The following is a 17844-nucleotide window of genomic DNA, read 5'->3' as shown; positions in this document are numbered from 1 at the left end:
ACCAAGAACACAGTGAGGGTATGATTCCATTATGGTGGTAGTGGATCGGTTCTAAAAAATGGCATATTTCATCCCTTGCAGGAAAAGGAGTGATGCCACTCACGTAGCACCCTTGTTTTTCACTAAAGTTGTTAGACTGCATGGCCTGCCCAAGTCCATTGTTTCCGACAGGGATGTGAAATTCACAGGGCATTTCTGGCGCACCTTGTGGAAAAAGCTGGACACACAGTTGAATTTCAGCTCCGCTTATCACCCACAGACTGATGGGCAGACGGAGGTGGTAAACAGGAGCTTGGGAAACCTACTACGGAGCTTAGTTGGAGAAAATTCATGGATGTGGGATCGTGTACTTGCCCAAGTGGAATTTGCTTACAACGATTCACCGAATCAAAGCATGGGAAATAGTCCTTTTCAGATCTTGTATGGAATGCATCCTCGTGGAGTGCATGAGTTATGAGATCTGGGACAGTTGGAAAGAAGGAGTGCTGACGGGGAAGATTTCGCAAGAGAAATTAATGACCTACATGAGTAGGTAAAGTCAAAGTTACAGGACAACAGTCAAAGGTATAAACAATAGGCAGATTTGAAATGGCGGGAGGTACAATTTAATGTAGGGGACCAAGTCCTAGCACATTTGCACAGAGAAAGGTTCCCTAAGGGTGAATACAATAAATTGAAATTTAAGAAAATTGGACCTTGCAAAATTTTACGTAAATTTTCTGCAAATGCCTATGAATTGCAACTGCCTCCAGGAATAGGCATATCGCCTATCTTTAACGTGGCAGATCTATTTCCATACACTGCCAGTCCTGAAGACGACAGTTCGACACGGCCAAATCGGGATACCTAGAAAGGAAGTAGTTCTTGGATGAGGCAAATGCCTTCGGCTCAGCCCCTTGAGATCGAGAGAATCCTCGATACACAGGTGGCCAGGCGGACTCGAAGAAAAGAGTACCTACAGTACCTTGTCAAGTGGAAGAACCATCCCATTGAGGACAGTTCATGGCTTGACGCAGGACAGATACAGTGTGCAGGGTATTTAGTCGAGGAGCTCATGGACCGGAGCCATGAATTTTTATTACCTCGGGAGCCTGATGCAGGAGCATCCAACTAGGGGAGATCAAGGCTGGAGTATTTGTCTCAACAGACTGGAAAGGTTCACAACTAGTTTTCTAAGTCTCATTTAATTCTTTTAGTTAATAGCATTTAGGATGTTGTGGCAAGTTTAAGGCTGTCTCAGCCTACTGTTTTTATTTTCATTACATTTTCTTTTAAATTTACTATTGTAGGTTAATTTTAGAATCTAGATAAAAAGAAATGAATAGTTATCATGAATAACCATATGTAACTGCTTACAGTTTTAAGTAACTGTACAATAATCCTTTAAAAAAATAAAAAATAAAAAACTGTAATGATTCCATCATAGCTAAAAAGAATAGAAACATACAAGCATTTTTGAAGAGAGAATCTAAATCCATTTCCATTGCAGCAACAAATTAATTTCTTCCTAATTAAGAACTGAGTGTGTTCCATAATAACCACAAAGAACTAGCAGTTTTGTTTTTCTTAACAATCACCGAGAAAGTCAAATTCAATGAAACAACATAGGGCCTCGTGGAAGAATCAACCACAGATACGAGGGTGAAATAACCAGAGAAGGAATCAAATACAGTTATAACCAACATCTACAGTTCGTGAGTATACAAAGAACCTGGCAAAGACTACAGTCACATATCGATGGAGGGTTTCATAAAACCAATAAACACCGTCACAACAAGGATACCACATACATCTACAGGTACCAGAATATATAAATATATATTCTTTTTCCTTTCAAAATCTTTGCATAAACATATACACAGAAGTATCAAAGATATTTACAGTCCAAGTTAAGGACGAGATTATAAAATGTAAAGACCAAACGGCGAGATCGTGGTTCGAAACCCCAACTAATAACTTAAACAACGTTCAGACATAAGTTACAAAATTGTTTAAGGCCCAAAGGCATTCAGACATAAAGCTAGTAACAGAGAGGTCGAAGCCCTCGACCACAGACCAGAGACAACCAACAGGCAGCAAAAGTGCTGAGACAAGAAAACAAACAAAGCAACATGGAATGACCCTACCCGTTCTAACGTGTGGGCAACAGGACTCGAGACCAACAACCAGGACGGCTCAACGTCCACCTACAACCACCAAGAGCCAACCATCAGTAAACAAAAGTTACATTCCGAAACTGAAGCAGAAAGATAGGGGTAAGGGTTTACAGAGTTGGAACTTACCAGAGGAGCCAAGCTCGCGCAGGAGAAGGAGAGCTTTCGATCAGGTCACAACCACCAGAGTGGACCCTACTCACAAGGAGCGAAAACCCTCAGTACTAATAAAAAATCAGAGCAGTTTTGTGAATCAAAGATAGAGGGCTTACCTGTGCAAACTTGTCGAGCAGAAGCTGAGCGTTGGGTCACCCCGCGACCGTGGCCTGAAACAATTGACAAATTGACAGTTATTTGCACATAAAATCGAAAGCTTCAACAGAACTATAACCACAAGCACAATCTTAAAATCAAAGCGACCATGAAGTGAAATAGCGCCCACAGAGCCATCAAAGAGGTAGCCAACGCCACCATCCAAACGGAGAAAGCAACTTGCAGAACCCTGAGACTTGGCATCCACAGAGCCGAGCTTCAAAACCCCTGAGAGAACCAGCGAACAGAGGACTGCAACCAGAGCTAACACATAACCAGAACCCTCGGCTACAAGAGCGGGATTCGTGACCAAGGTGTGCAGACAGAGAGCCATCGAACCCTCACCAACTGCAAAACGAAACCAGAGCAGCAAACCCTCTCGACAGAACAGAGAAATGTCGGGCACAGTGACCAAATGAGGGATTAGGGTTTTTTCGGGAGTGTAGTGTAAAGGCGGGAGAGCAGAGCCCGAGGTCGGGACAGGTGTCCCCCTCACAATTAAGAGCAGGTACCAAACAATTAATCTCACAATAACGCAAATCAACCGCCATATATTATCACAAATCACATGTTTAATAATTGACGGAGTACAATAGGGCGGGTCCCATCAAAGTTCATCTTTCTCCAATTCTAAAATTTTGAGACTGTTTTTCCTACTTAAAATTCAACATTCACGATTAGTTGATTGTATTTAAAAAACAATTATAAAATTTACTTCAATATAAGTTTTAGTGTATGAAAACCATATAAACCCATGGTCTTAAAATAGAATATCAAGATCTTAAAAGATGAGAGTCATATCTAAGAAGTGTTTAGATAGTACAAATGATTTGCATAATTGAACCTTTCACTTTCATAATGATGATTGTATAATGATGATTGTATAAGACAAAGTTGTGTAGCATACACTTTCCACCTACATTTCACTTCAAAGATAAAGGAGATAAAATATTAAATTATACCAAACTTCACCCTCCACCCTATCTTCGTAACAATGAGGGTTTAATAAGGAGGGTGAGAGGCCAATTAGTGCAAACTTCAGCCCCAATACCTCCACCAATAGAGGTGAGGGACTAAGCTATTATAATACGGATGCCATAAATTTAAAAGGTTTATAGAGAATGGAGCCCGCTACTTACTAGGAGGTTGATCTAAAGCAGGGCCATAAAGGATGTCAAGATCTTAAAAGGTGTGTCATAAATTTAAGAACTTAAAAGGTGGGTCATAAATTTAAGAACTGTGTTGTATTTGGATTCTCTAAATACTTGGTATAATTTTATTTTCTATTTTCACTTTTATGATAATGAACTTGGAAAATAAAGTTGTGTATATTGGAATGAATAATTCTTATTTTCCTTATGTGTGATACTTATTATATGATGAGGATATTGTTGTTATTGTATTGGTTATTATGAGGTAGATTTTGTTTTTATGTTATTATTTTAATTTTTAAGTTTAAAAGGTTATTATATTTGGTTGGATATAAGTGATTTTTTTTAAGTTCTTCATTTTTATTTTAGTGTATGGTGAGATATCTTTTTAAAGATTGTATTAAGTGTATTTATCTTTAGTCAAAGTTTTATGTATTTACATCGGTATAATTATTTGTTGAATAAATTATTTAAGATACATTTTTATTTATAGAAGTCATGTCTACTCTTCAATATCTTTACTTATATGGTATTAGAGCTAATACAACTCTCACTCTCTCAGGAGATGGGTCCTTTATATGATGTGCAAGTTTCAGATTGTTAATCTTATATAAGTCTAAGATTAGAATAGGAAAGTGAATTGTGATTGTGTATTCTTAAGGGCGGTGAATGATGAAGCTTTGACTTAATGGAGATTCAGATAAATAGTCCTTACCAAGGAGCGTTGGAATGGGTAATTCCTATTTGTGCTATGTATGATACTTGATGACAAGATAAGGGTGATTGATGAAGCTTTTACTTAATGGAGATTGAGGTAAATAGGCGTTACCAGGGAGTGTTGGAATGGGTATTTCCTACTTGTGCTATGTATGATACTTGATGATAAGAGAAGGGATTTCTTATTATATTGGTCAACGTGAGGTAAAGTTTGATGTTACATAAATAACTTTCTTCTAACATTTAAGAACTTAGTATATATAGTTGGATATGAGAGATTTCCTCTTAACTAGTTGACTCCAATTTGTTGACTCCTATTTTTTTGTGTTTCACATATTCTCCTATTTCGTTGTGTGTTTCACATATTCTCTTAAGAGCTTGTTAGTGTGCTAACACAAAGGGCGTATCTTAAGCCAAAGGTTTGTGTATTTATAAGTGTATAGACGTTTGTTGAACATAGAGGCCCTCTCTAGCTCAATAAAAAAAATATAAAACACAAAATTAATAATTATAATTATAATTAATAATTAAACCAACCTAGATTCATCTTAACTCGAGATCTACCAAACATTGTGAAGTATCAAATCTCTTGAGATACAATTCTCTTTTACAATGAAAACAAATTTGATCTCTCTGGCCCTTCCTCGATGTTCCTGGATCCACAAGATGGATCTACCCTAATTAAATAAATCACTCAATATTAAAACCATGTTTACTTTCCCATTTCTCTACATTGTAGACTTCACTAGCAACCTTTTAAAAACTACTTACCATATGGAAATTTAAAACTATCTACCATATGAAAATTTCACTACTTACTATGTAAAATTTTAGAACTATTTAGTACAGTGATGTGTGGTTTGACGGAAAGTCACATGGGCTATTCCCAGGTTGACCGAAGTTCAAATCTCATTGAGTACATTGACTTGTTGTGGTGGCGGCTAGAGGGGCGGATTCCCCTTTCCCGTGAGTCTGCTCTTGCACCCGACTTGCAGGTGGTTGGTTATGCTCTTGGTGTTATAGTGGCACCGTTGAGGTTTGATCCTGGGTCTCCCTTAGCGTTGAGGTGCGGATTCCCCTTTCCCGTGAGTCTGCTCTTGCACCCGACTTGCAGGTGGTTGGTTATGCTCTTGGTGGGTCTCCCTTAGCGTTGAGGTTTGATCCTGGGTCTCCCTTAGATTAGGCCAGGCAGTTACGGATTCACCATGTTGTAAAAATAAAAATAAATTTAGAACTATTTAGCATGTGAAATTTTCCCCTTTCCCGTGAGTCTGCTCTTGCACCCGACTTGCAGGTGGTTGGTTATGCTCTTGGTGTTATAGTGGCACCGTTGAGGTTTGATCCTGGGTCTCCCTTAGCGTTGAGGTTTGATCTGGGTCTCCCGGTCTCCCTTAGCGTTGAGGTTTGATCCTGGGTCTCCCTTAGATTAGGCCAGGCAGTTACGGATTCACCATGTTGTAAAAATAAAAATAAATTTAGAACTATTTAGCATGTGAAATTTTCACTAATGCCAAGATGGTTGAGATGGTGATGTTACATTTTAAAACTATTTACCATGTGAAATTTGCTCTAATGCCAAGATAGTTGAGATTGTGATGTCCATGTTGGATTTGATGATGCAAACTCAATTTCCATTATTTTGAGATAAATGTAAAATTTGTATGGCTAATAATGTTTACCTAGTAAAAGTAGTATAATGTTTAATGGTTAAATTGTTTTACGTTTTGAATTTTTCATTACATTTTTAAATGCATAAACAAAATTTTAGTATACAATTCGAACCTTTTAATAAAAAATTAACCATAAAATATTCTCCAAATAAATACTAATACAATATAATATTTACTCACCTTTCTTATTACTCTTTAATTTACAAACCTCTACTATTACTCTATAATTAAAGAAAAAATAAAAAGTAGGTGGTACAAACTTTATTCTCTACCATTATTCTTTTTAAGAGTAGTTTATGGAGGCTACAAATTTGCCCAATATGATTCAATTCCAACCTTTTAATAAAAAATTAACCATAAAATATTTTCCAAATAAATACTAATACAATATAATATTTACTCACCTCTCTTATTACTCTTTAATTTACAAACCTCTACTATTACTCTATAATTAAAGAAAAAATAAAAAGTAAGTGGTACAAACTTTATTCTCTACCATTATTCTTTTTAAGAGTAGTTTATGGAGGCTACAAATTTGCCCAATATGATTTTTGTTAAAATGCATAAATTTTGAGAAATCTTGGTTGTAACTATCAAACTTTAAAATTTTAGGTGCCCACAGAGTTTTTGATGGTGCTTAATCTATTTCCACAAAAAACAATTAAACACTCTTATAATTAATTTTTTTTAGAAAAAAAAAATTAAGTGAAAAATATTTTTTTAAACTAATTTATAACCTCAATAAACAACTCCTTACTCTTAATTAGGGAAAATAAAAATACATGGTACAAACTTCATCCTTATATTATATTTACAAAGAATAAAAAGCCAAAGTGTACAAACTTCACCTTCTATCAAGAAAAATAAAAATAAATGGTACAAACTTCATCCTTATATTATGGTTACAAAGAATAAAAAGCCAAAGTGTACAAACTTCATCCTTATATTATATTTACAAAGAATAAAAAGCCAAAGTGTACAAACTTCACCTTCCATCCCACCCTACCTCCATGATGAGGGTGAGGGTCGGGGAGAAGCTACGAAAATATGAATGGTCACAACAAATTTAATAAGTTTGTTATCTAAGGACAACCTTTTAGGTGCTCGATGTAACAGAATCAATACTTCGAAACTTTGACTAGCGTGAAGCCGCCTCCTAGAGTTACATTCTCCGGAAGGAATTCCGTGTTTTGAGGTGCAATGTCCACTCACAAGAATTATTATATAAAATCCAACCCGTGATTTCAAATTCGAGCAAAAACGCAAATAGCTTTTGAATTGGATTTTTGCCCGTTCGTTCAATAGTTCTGATGGAAGGAAGGTTGTTTGGGTAACCAGGTTGAATGAGTGCTTCGGTCCAATGCGATTATCGAGGAGGTGAGGTGTGGTGGTTCAAGATCCATGCTGCATTCAATTACCACCTAATTCCCTTCTGGCTACTCACCTACCCATCACATTGGAATTCTGTATCAGTTGAGAGAAAAGGGGACACCATTAATGCGAGCATTGAAGGCGTTGCAGGAGGTCATTAATTACGACTACTTTCAGCTTCATGTATGGTTATGGTTTTATGGTTTGTGTTTATGCCCGTTGCACCGGCGGTGGTGCCAAGCAGGGCACAGGTCAGGTCAAGTCAGGGTAAGGCACAGGGCACAGGGCAAGAGGCAAGGGGCATTTTCTTGAATATCATAATGCTGAGGACAGTATAGGGTTAATGGCGTCCACAGAGAGCGAGAAGTTGAGATCTGCGTTTTTTTAGCTTTTGGGTAATGGCGAGGAACAAGCATTCTGAGAATGCGGTGCAGGTGCAGGTTGTGGTTATGGTTTTTGTTATGGTTTGTGGGTTTCAGATCGAGGTGGGGTTGGCAATGGGGTCTATGGCTTCTTTGGCGGCTTCTTATGGAGAAAATGGACCGGCTCTGTGTGGTGTGAGTGCCGACGGATCCGAACTCGTGACCTGCTTCGGAAGCGATGCGGCCAGTGTTTATGGAGCTCCACTGCGAATTGGGTTCCGGGGTCTGACGGCCGGAGATGGGTTTGTTTGTGGGCTGGAGACCTCGTCAGGGCAGCCCTACTGTTGGGGCAATAATATTTACGTGCAGATGGGCGTGCCGCCGGCAATGGCGTCTTCGAATACGAGCTATGTTGAGATTTCGGCGGGGGATAATCATCTGTGCGCGCTGAGGCGGCGGCGCTGGGGTGTGGATTGTTGGGGTTATAACATGACGGGATCGTATTTGGAGGGTGCTCGGCTTGAATCTATTACAGCGGGTGCGCTTTTTAACTGTGGGTTGTTTGCAGAAAATCGGACAGCGGTTTGTTGGGGCGATGAGACGGGTAGCGGAGTTATTGGCGGTATTCCGAGAGGTGTCCGGTTTCGGGTCATTGCGGCCGGAGGGTATCATGTTTGTGGGATTGATGCGGAGAAACCAGGTCGGACTGTTTGTTGGGGGGTTGATAAATCTATCCGTGCGCCGAATATTGCCTTGGGAGCTTTGGTGGGTGGGAAATTTCATACCTGTGGGATCGCTGTGAGTGATCGGAGGGTCTGGTGTTGGGGACTGGTGCTGCCTGGGTTTAAACCTGCGCCGAAGAATCTCGAGTTTTTTGCTGTGGCGGCTGGGGATTATTTTACTTGCGGTGTCTCGGTTCGTGGGTTGCAGACGGTTTGTTGGGGATCGAATTACCCTACGAATTTACCACTGGCGGTCGCGCCCGGAATTTGTAAAACCCGGCAGTGTGAGGAGGGGACTTACGAATATTCGTCATCGTCTCCGGCGTATAAGAGTATTTGCCAGCGGTCGTTAAAGGTCTGTGTGCCTTGTAGCCATGAGTGTCCTGCCGGGATGTATCAGTCTTTGGCTTGTAGTCCGGCTGGTGATCGGCAATGCAGCTACAATTGCTCGGCCTGCGCCGGATCCGCCCCCTGCTCGGAGGCTTGCAGGGTGGATACATCGGCGCTCCCTGCCAAGAAACGTTCGTCGATTCGGACTCCGATAATTATTGCAGAGATGGCCATGGGGATCATCGTTGTGAGCATTCTCGTATGCGTCGCTGTCATCTGGGTTCGCTTCAAGCTCAAGGCCGACCCGTCCGAATCCATGACAGCGACGTGCAAGAGCAAGTCTACGTCAGTGGCAACGACGGCATCCAAGTGTCCAAAAAGCAGCAGCGAGATCAAGATCCGCCGCGCGCAGGTGTTCAGCTACGAGGAGCTCGAGAGAGCAACGGGCGGGTTCCAGAAAGACACCGAGGTTGGCCGCGGGAGCTACTCTTGTGTTTTCAAAGGGGTGCTCTCTGACGGCCGTGTCGTTGCTGTGAAGCGCGCGATCGTGGCTACGGATGTGCAGAAAGACTCCAAGGAATTTCACCGTGAAGTTGACTTGTTGTCACGTTTGAATCACGCACACCTGCTGAATCTGCTGGGGTACTGCGAGGAAAATGAGGAACGGTTGCTGGTCTACGAGTTCATGGCCGACGGTACCCTGCATGAGCACTTGCATGGGAAATCGAAGAAGAAATTGGATTGGGTCAGGCGGGTAACGATCGCTGTTCAAGCTGCCCGGGGGCTCGAATACCTGCACGGTTACGCTTGCCCGCCGGTTATTCACCGTGATATAAAGTCGTCCAATATTTTGATCGACCAGGAGCGGAATGCCCGGGTGGCGGATTTCGGGCTATCGTTGCTCGGTCCCGCAGACAGCGATTCACCGTTGTCGGAGCTTCCTGCAGGCACACTCGGCTACCTGGACCCCGAATATTACCGCCTCCATTACCTGACCACGAAAAGCGATGTCTATAGCTTCGGGGTTCTCCTCTTGGAGATCCTAAGCGGGCGGAAGGCCATCGATCTGCAATACGAGGAGGGCAACGTAGTCGAGTGGGCGGTGCCGCTAATCAAAGCCAATGACATCTCGGCCATCCTAGACCCCACATTGGAGCCGCCCCTGAACTATGAGGCGCTGTACAAAATAGCCCGGGTGGCCTGCCGGTGCGTCAGAATGCGCGGCAAGGAGCGCCCCTCCATGGACAAAGTGACAACGGAGCTCGAACGAGCACTGGCGTTGCTCATGGGGACGCCCTGCGATGACCAGCCGATTCTCCCCACCGAAGTTGTTTTGGGCAGCAGCCGATTGCATAGAAGGTCTTCGGGATCTCATGATTCGGAGCTCCGTGCGCCTTCGTGGATCACGTTTCCCAGCGTTGCTTCTTCTCAGAGGAGAAAGTCATCTGTCTCCGAAGAAAACAAGAACGATCACATGTGCCTGCGTTGCCTAGAGGGCGGGGAGAGGAAACCGGAGAACGAAAAGGCACCCGAGATTGGCCCGGCTTCTCCTCAGCAGGAGCTCTACCTGCAGAGCAATTTCTGATTTATTTCTAAATTCCAGTCTGTAATGTAATCTATGGTGGCAATTGGCTAAAGCTTTTTTTTTCGTTCTCCTGGCCAAAACTATGGTACTTAATATTCCATTTTTCATGGCTGGCTGAATTCCAACTAACAACAATTTGGGTTTTTGGTGTATGAAATTGAAATGAATATTTGAATTTTAGTTCATGTACTCCATATCTATTGATTTATTTCTGAGTTTAGGCTTGTCTGATGTGGATAGTTGATAGTTTTGAATTGATTTTCCTGGTCTATCACAACTTATTATTGGAGGCCACATTTACCAGTAAGTGTGGATTATCACAACTTATTGTTGGAGGCCATGGTTACCAGTAAGTGTGGATTAGGCTTATGTGATGTGGATAGTGAATAGCTTTGAATTGATTTTATTACATCTATCACAAATTACTATTCCAGTAGAAGTTTCCAGTCAAATATGGCTCATTATCAGCAAGTATGGCTCATTATCAGCAAGTATGGCTCATCACCAAGTGTTCATCTTCTAAACAAAGAGGAGATGATGAAGTTAATGGAAACTGGGAAAGTTGAATGTTTTTTCTTTAATTTGGTGTGTTTTTTAGTTAATAAATGTGGGTCATAGTGAGATGATGAAGTTAATGGAAACTGGGAAAGTTGAATGTATTTTTGTTAATGTGGGTCATGGTGAGCAAGTGTGGCTCATCAACAATAACTCATTATCAATAACTAATTATCAAGGCAAAGATAAAACCAATAACTCATCATCAAGACAAAGATGAGACGGTGAACTTGATTCTTGATGAGATGATGAACTTGAATTTTTTTATTTATTAATGTGGTGTGTTTCTTTTGCTAGAAGTTTCTACCCAGCAAATGTGACACATTATCAACAAATGTGGCTCCACGTCATCAAGACAAGAAATGTGACACATTATCGACCAATGTGGCTACACATCATCAAGACAAGGATGAGATGATTGAACTTTATAGGCACTGGGAAAGTTGAATGTCTTTTTATTAATGGGGTATGTTTCTGGTTGTTGGGGATGATGAGTCCAGAAGAATTCCAGAGAGTCGGCTTGAAATTGTTAGGAATAGCCATCTGGAATTTGGAATTTTATAGTAATTTGATATTGTTCTTTACGTAAAACCCAAGTCAGTGCACGTTCATTAAATCTATATTTGTCAACGCTGCAGCTTTTAGAACCAGGTGTAATCGTGGTCCCCTCTACAGCTTTGGGTTGGTCCCTCTACAGCTTGAAATTTGTCATGCAGCGATAGCGATCTGGAATTTGAAATATTATAGTGATTTTGACATTGTGCCTGCCTGTGACGTAAAATCCAAGTCTGTGCACTGAGTGCACGTTCATTAAATCTATATTTGTCCATACCAACCCGTTCTAACTTTAGAACCAGGTCCAATCGTGGTCCCTCTACAGCTTGGGTTGTGTCACTTCCTTGATTTGGGTATAATTTGGTCCCTACAACTTTAGTTCTTTGCAATTCAGATTCTTTAAAGAGGTTACACATCTTTGAACAGCAGCAGAGTCAGTTATCAAAATGGCTTTGGTGGCAGCGTTAGTTATTGTCCCAAGAACCATACAAATTCCTTGGCTCGGATTTAGTCTTAGGTGTAATTTTGGCACCCCACAATTTAGGTTTCTTACACTTAAGGTTTCTTAAATAGCTGATGCATCTTTGAATCGCAACAGCCACGGATAAAAATGGATTGGGACTCTAAAATTAACATAAAAATATGTAAGACATGGATTTACATTCAGCATGCTTATTTCTTAAAATTAAGACAGCTCCTGGATTTACACTAATCGTAGATGTGTTAAAATTATGACAACGTTCAAGGAGTATGGTTAGCATCTTTAACAACTCTAGTATTTATGTTTAACAACTATAGTAACAAAATTATGAGTGACTTTCAAGGAATATGGCATCATATTACATTGGTTGTTATTTTATCATTTATGCACATCATTTCCATTAAAATTATTAAATTCTTTATGGACACCACTCCACAAATTCCACTTAAAATTATCGCTACTATATAGATATACATTTCACCATGTTATATTGGTTGTTATCATCATTTTATGGACATCACTTCACTGCAATATCTGTTTTTTCCACACGTTTTTTTCGCTTATTAGGTTTCCAATAATTTCCACGGTAATACTTCATTTTTTTTCGCTTTTAAGTTGGATCTGGGATACATGAATTTTTCGGCCTTTTTCCCTCGCTGATAAGCATTAGTTTCCCTTCTAATACATGTTTTTTTCACACATTTTCACTTGAAAAGTGTAAATTAGATTTAGAACTCATACCACTTTCTAGTAATATGGCAGCATGCTACATTTGTACTTCATTACCACTCTATGGACATCACCCCAATGCAATATATGATTTCACTTTGATACCACTTTCAAGAAATATGGCACCATGCTTAATGTCACTTATAAGGTATATATCCATTTTAAAATTGATACCGTTCTCAAGAGATATGGTCTATTTTTTCCAATGTATTTTGTATATGTGAATTTTGAAATTAAAATTGATAGTGCTCTTAAGAAATATTATTTTTTCAATCACCTCGCATAAATAATATTAATAATATCAACCTCTGCGGATCTCATTTTAGTATTTTTTCATATTAAAATTTATATATATATATATATATATTTTTTTTTTCTTTCTTTTTGAAATCAGACATACATATATATTTGCATTTACTTTGCACACATACATATATTTGCATTTACCATGCAGACTTCATTATATTATCAATAGACATCTCTTTTTTTTATGCTTTGGTTAGATATCTCTTTTTTTTATGCTTTGGTTCATAAACACTCTGGTCAGTGAGTGGTCGCTATGTCCATGGGAAAATCTGGGCTAATCGCCCCTCTGCCTAATAGCAAGACTTAACCCCAAGGGCTTCGGGTAAAATCGACCCTGTAACCTGATGACGAGGTGCAGTTTTTTAACCAATTGAGCTAACCCTTGGCGCTATTATCAATAGACATCTTATTATAGTATTTTTTGAAATTTAAATATATATTGTCATTTTTTTTCTCCAATGTATATATTAGTCATTCAAATTAAAATATATATTGTATTTTTTTTTCCTCCAATGTATATGATGATGATGATGATGGTTAATGTCCACTAAGACCAAACTTTGGTCTATCAGACCTAAATAAAACGAACTATTTAGTTTGATTTAAGGTTTTATTCTTATGCTCAAAAAGTTTGGAGAGAAGCTTCACAAGCTTACTTTAATTTTGACATTGAAGAAGGCTAGGAAGGTCAGTGTTGCAACAAAGATTATGAAACTGAGATCTAATGTATTTGTACGCGGAACACTCTAAGAGGAAGTGATTTTCATCCTCGATGTTCATATTCTCACAGAGATGGTAGATCCTTTCCATCCATAGTGTTTTAGGGACCACCCAACGACCCGTTTCACTATGGAGCTCATGAGAGTTCGTTTTAATCTTGGCTATATTAATTTTCTTCTTTGCGCTAGTTAAAACCGAGAGATATTTTTGATCTTCTAAGGTGGGGTTGATGACTTCCTTATAATATCTTAATTTTCTTTTAGCTGCTAAATCTTTCTCACACCACATTTTATTTTTTGAACTTAGAAGTAACAATTTTTTTGATGTATTGACTTTGTGCTTGTACAACAGAAGCCTAGTCATAGCTAGGCTCTCGATAGGGGAAATACCCACTTCTATAAGGAGAATAAGATAGGGTGTATTGCTTTTAATTTTGAGGTTATATGTTATAAAGCGCTTCTAGATGCTGCAACCCCAAACCTCACATCCATATAAGATAACAAGAGTGACTAAAGTTTCAAAGAGGAACTTCTTTTTTATCACACATTACGAGGTTTTTCGTTTTACAATTATTTGCAAGACCAAAATAAGCTTTCCACCCTCCATTAATCTTTTTCTCAATGCTATAGTTCCAATTGAACTTGTGATGAATATCAATTCCTAGGTACTTGTAGGAAGATACTTCTTCCAAGTTATTATTGTCATACATAAAATTAGCGTAAGTGTCATTCTTGGATTTGATAATCATAACTTTTGTTTTGTCAGTGTTAACAGTCATACCCATGTTAGAGCATAAATCTTTAAGAATTATAAGTTGCTTATCAAGATCAAATGGGAACCTTGCGAGAAGAACAATATTGTCAACATAGAGAAGGATGATGACTATCTTAGCTAAGATCGTGCTAGCACATCCTTCTTCCTCTAAACAACCTTCTAGCTTGTCGATGTAAATGCCAAATAGGGTAGGGGAGAGGGAGCATTATTGTTTAACTCTGATATTACACTTAATATCTTTCGACCACCCCTCATTGCTCTTTAACTTGGCAATTACATTCTTGTATAACCTTATATCGACAACTCTTAACTCGAAAGGAACCTTTAGCTCTTTTACTCTATTCCATAGGTTGTTTCTAGGAACCGTATCGAAAGCCTTTCTAAAGTCCACAAAGCAACAAAAGAGATTGGATTTATCATTGCGGCATTCCTCCACAATGATCCTTGTTGAAAACACTGAGAGGGGGGTTATGAATTAATATTTATTTTCAATTGTTATTTTTACCAGTTAAATCATTTATATTTAGAACACAAAATGAACAAGAGGAGTAAATGATTTTATTAATATAATCTTTACAATAAATCAGGGACAATATATATAAGGCTCCAATTTGTTGCCAAGAACCAATTTTATCTTTTGAGAGGCTCCAACTTCTAGGGCACCAACCTTATCTTCTCAAGGCATCAACCTTGTGTTTAGGAGCATCAACTCGAAGGACACCAATCCTTCCAATTCTGAGGCACTAACCCTAAGGGCTTCGACCCTATCTTGTCAAGAAATGTTTTGATTGTATTGCACTGCTCTCAAAATCTTCTTTACTGTGTTATGTCAATCTACAATTTCCTTCTTCGCTCAGCGTTCGGCTTCTACTGCACCTTTGCGTCTGCGAGACCTTCGGCTTCCTCTGTTTATTTCAGTTCACAGGTTGTGAATTTTTCTTGTTCTTTGTGATAAATACCTGATACGCCTCATAGTTATTGTGAATCGTTTCAACATATATATATATATATATATATATATGTATGTATGTATGTATGTATGAGTTTGACTCGTTCAAAGGTGAAGGGGCTGACTCATTTATTAAAAATATATATCGGGGAGTTTTTTATCCATAGACTTGACTTTTCACGGAAACCATATAAGAGCTGTTATACCCACAGGGAAGTCCCACATGCCACGTCATTAATTTTAATCGCAATCGCAACTTCATGAAAAATTGGAGTTATTCCTTTAATCCCGCAAACGAACGCCGGTCCCACCTGAATGCACAAGATTGGACCCCAAATAAAATAAACCCGTGTCCATAAACTTCTCGGGTCCACTCAGTCCTAAGTTTTATCTGATTAATTCTCCATCGTTGATTTAATCATTAATCTAACGGTTGTTGATTCACTTGATCAACAAATCCAATCGCTGATCCTCCACCATTTGATCAAGGTGCGCTGGATACAATGGTTCACAACGATATCGTCCGGGGAACTTGCGTGACGCTTAACCGCCTTTACGGCGCCGATAAAGATTATAAATCTTTGATCTATAAAAGTTCAAGTCCATTTTGAGATTAACGTCCGATCACTTTATGACCCGATATCCATTAGATATACGAGGTCATCACATTTACGGCCTGCGGGTCTCCAACTAGCACACAGGTTAAAAGCGGGCCTAACCCCCGGCGTTCATTCCCGCCGTTCACTGTGACGTAATGACATCGACGGCTAGGATTTAGCGCGGGATTTCAGCGACGATTAAAATATCCGTACACTCCTAATCTCCGCTCTTCTGATCACTGTTGCTCCTGTGACTTCTCTTCACTCTTCCGCTCTTTGGCTTCACGATGGCTTCTCCTCTTTGGCTTTTTGCTTTTGTTGCTTCACGGATCTACTGCTTCTATTATCTCTGTATATATATATATATATATATATATATATATACACAATCCACTTGGGTCCTCCATCTCATCATATAATCATATATCAAATTTTCATCACTATGAGCATTATGATCAATGGGCATCAATGAGCAATCATGTATCAAAGAATTTGCCATTACAAACACTGCTATATTGACATCAATGACAACTTAGATTAACAATCTCCCCCTTTGTCATTGATGGCAATATTATTCTTCTCTCCTCCTTTGACATCAATGGCAAAGGAGTGCACAAGGACTCCCCCTGTCATGCAACATCTTTATGAATCAACTTAATGTGATGCTAGAGAAATAAACCCCATATTTTGGCGAAGATGTTCAAATGCTTCTCGAGAAAGAGGTTTTGTGAAAATATCAGCTATCTGCTCTTTAGTATTGATATATTCCAAGTTGATGTTTTGTTCAGCTACTTGTTCATGAAGGAAATGATACTTGATTGTTATATGTTTGGTTTTTGAGTGCATCATTGGATTTTTGTTGAGACTGGTAGAACTTGTGTTATCACAATAGATGGTGATTGGTTGATTGGTACCTATGTTGACATCTTTCAGAGCTTCCTTCATCCATAATATTTGAGTACAACAATCTGCAACAACTATATACTCGGCTTTAGCTGTAGATAGTGATATGGATGTTTGTTTTTCGCTGAGCCAACATACTAGACAATCTCCCAGGAAGAATGCATTTACACTAGTACTTTTTCGATCATCGGTACTTCCAGCCCAATCAACGTCAGTGCATGCAGTCACAGTAAGAGTTGAGATCTTAGGGTACCAAACACCAAAATCAGGGGTTCCTTTCAAGTATCTGAGAATTTTTTTTACAGCCAACAAATGGGATTGTTTAGGAGTTGATTGAAATCTTCCCACCATTCCTACTGCGTGTATAATGTTAGGTCTCGTAGTAGTTAAGTATAGGAGGGCTCCAATTATTGACTTGTAATGAGTTGCATCTACCAGAGGAGAGTCATCATCTTTGCTTAATTTGCAATCTGTGGTCTAGGTGTGCTCATGGGTGCACAGTTTTCCATTCCATATCTTTTAAGCATGTCTTTAAGATATTTTGCTTGAGATATGAACATGCTTGCCGTTGTTTGAGATATTTGTAGTCCAAAAAAGTAAGATAATTCTCCTATCATCCACATTTCGAATTCTTTTGACATATTTTGAGCAAACTCATGGCTTATCTCATCATTATTACTAGCAAAAATCAGATCATCAACATAGTCAAGAGTGATTGGTAACTTATACTCATCTATCTTTATGAAGAGATTACTTCTTGCCACCCACTTCTGGAAGCCTTGTTGTTGTAGATAGTGATCCAATCTTGCGTACCAAGCTTTAGGAGCTTGTTTCAACCCATATAATGCTTTTTTCAACCCATATAATGCTTTTTTCAACTTACAAACAAAGTCTTTTCCT

General features: G+C 39.1%; 1 protein-coding gene across 1 annotated transcript; it reads left to right on the top strand.

Moving 5' to 3' along the window:
* Window positions 1-7253: 7253 nt before the first annotated feature.
* Window positions 7254-10562, top strand: LOC149196759 (serine/threonine-protein kinase-like protein CR4). The gene has a single exon (XM_089405622.1). It carries the CDS (start codon window positions 7773-7775, stop codon window positions 10371-10373), a length of 2601 nt encoding a protein of 866 aa, XP_089261748.1. The 5' UTR covers window positions 7254-7772; the 3' UTR covers window positions 10374-10562.
* The last annotated feature ends 7282 nt before the right edge of the window (window positions 10563-17844 follow it).

Source organism: Pinus tabuliformis, chromosome 2_2 (assembly GCF_031772625.1).
Source record: "Pinus tabuliformis cultivar Carrire ecotype Pingquan chromosome 2_2, CPIR1, whole genome shotgun sequence".
NCBI classification, from domain to species: Eukaryota; Viridiplantae; Streptophyta; class Pinopsida; order Pinales; family Pinaceae; genus Pinus; species Pinus tabuliformis.
Note: the sequence above shows the minus strand (reverse complement) of the source record. Positions and strands in the feature narration are given on the sequence as shown.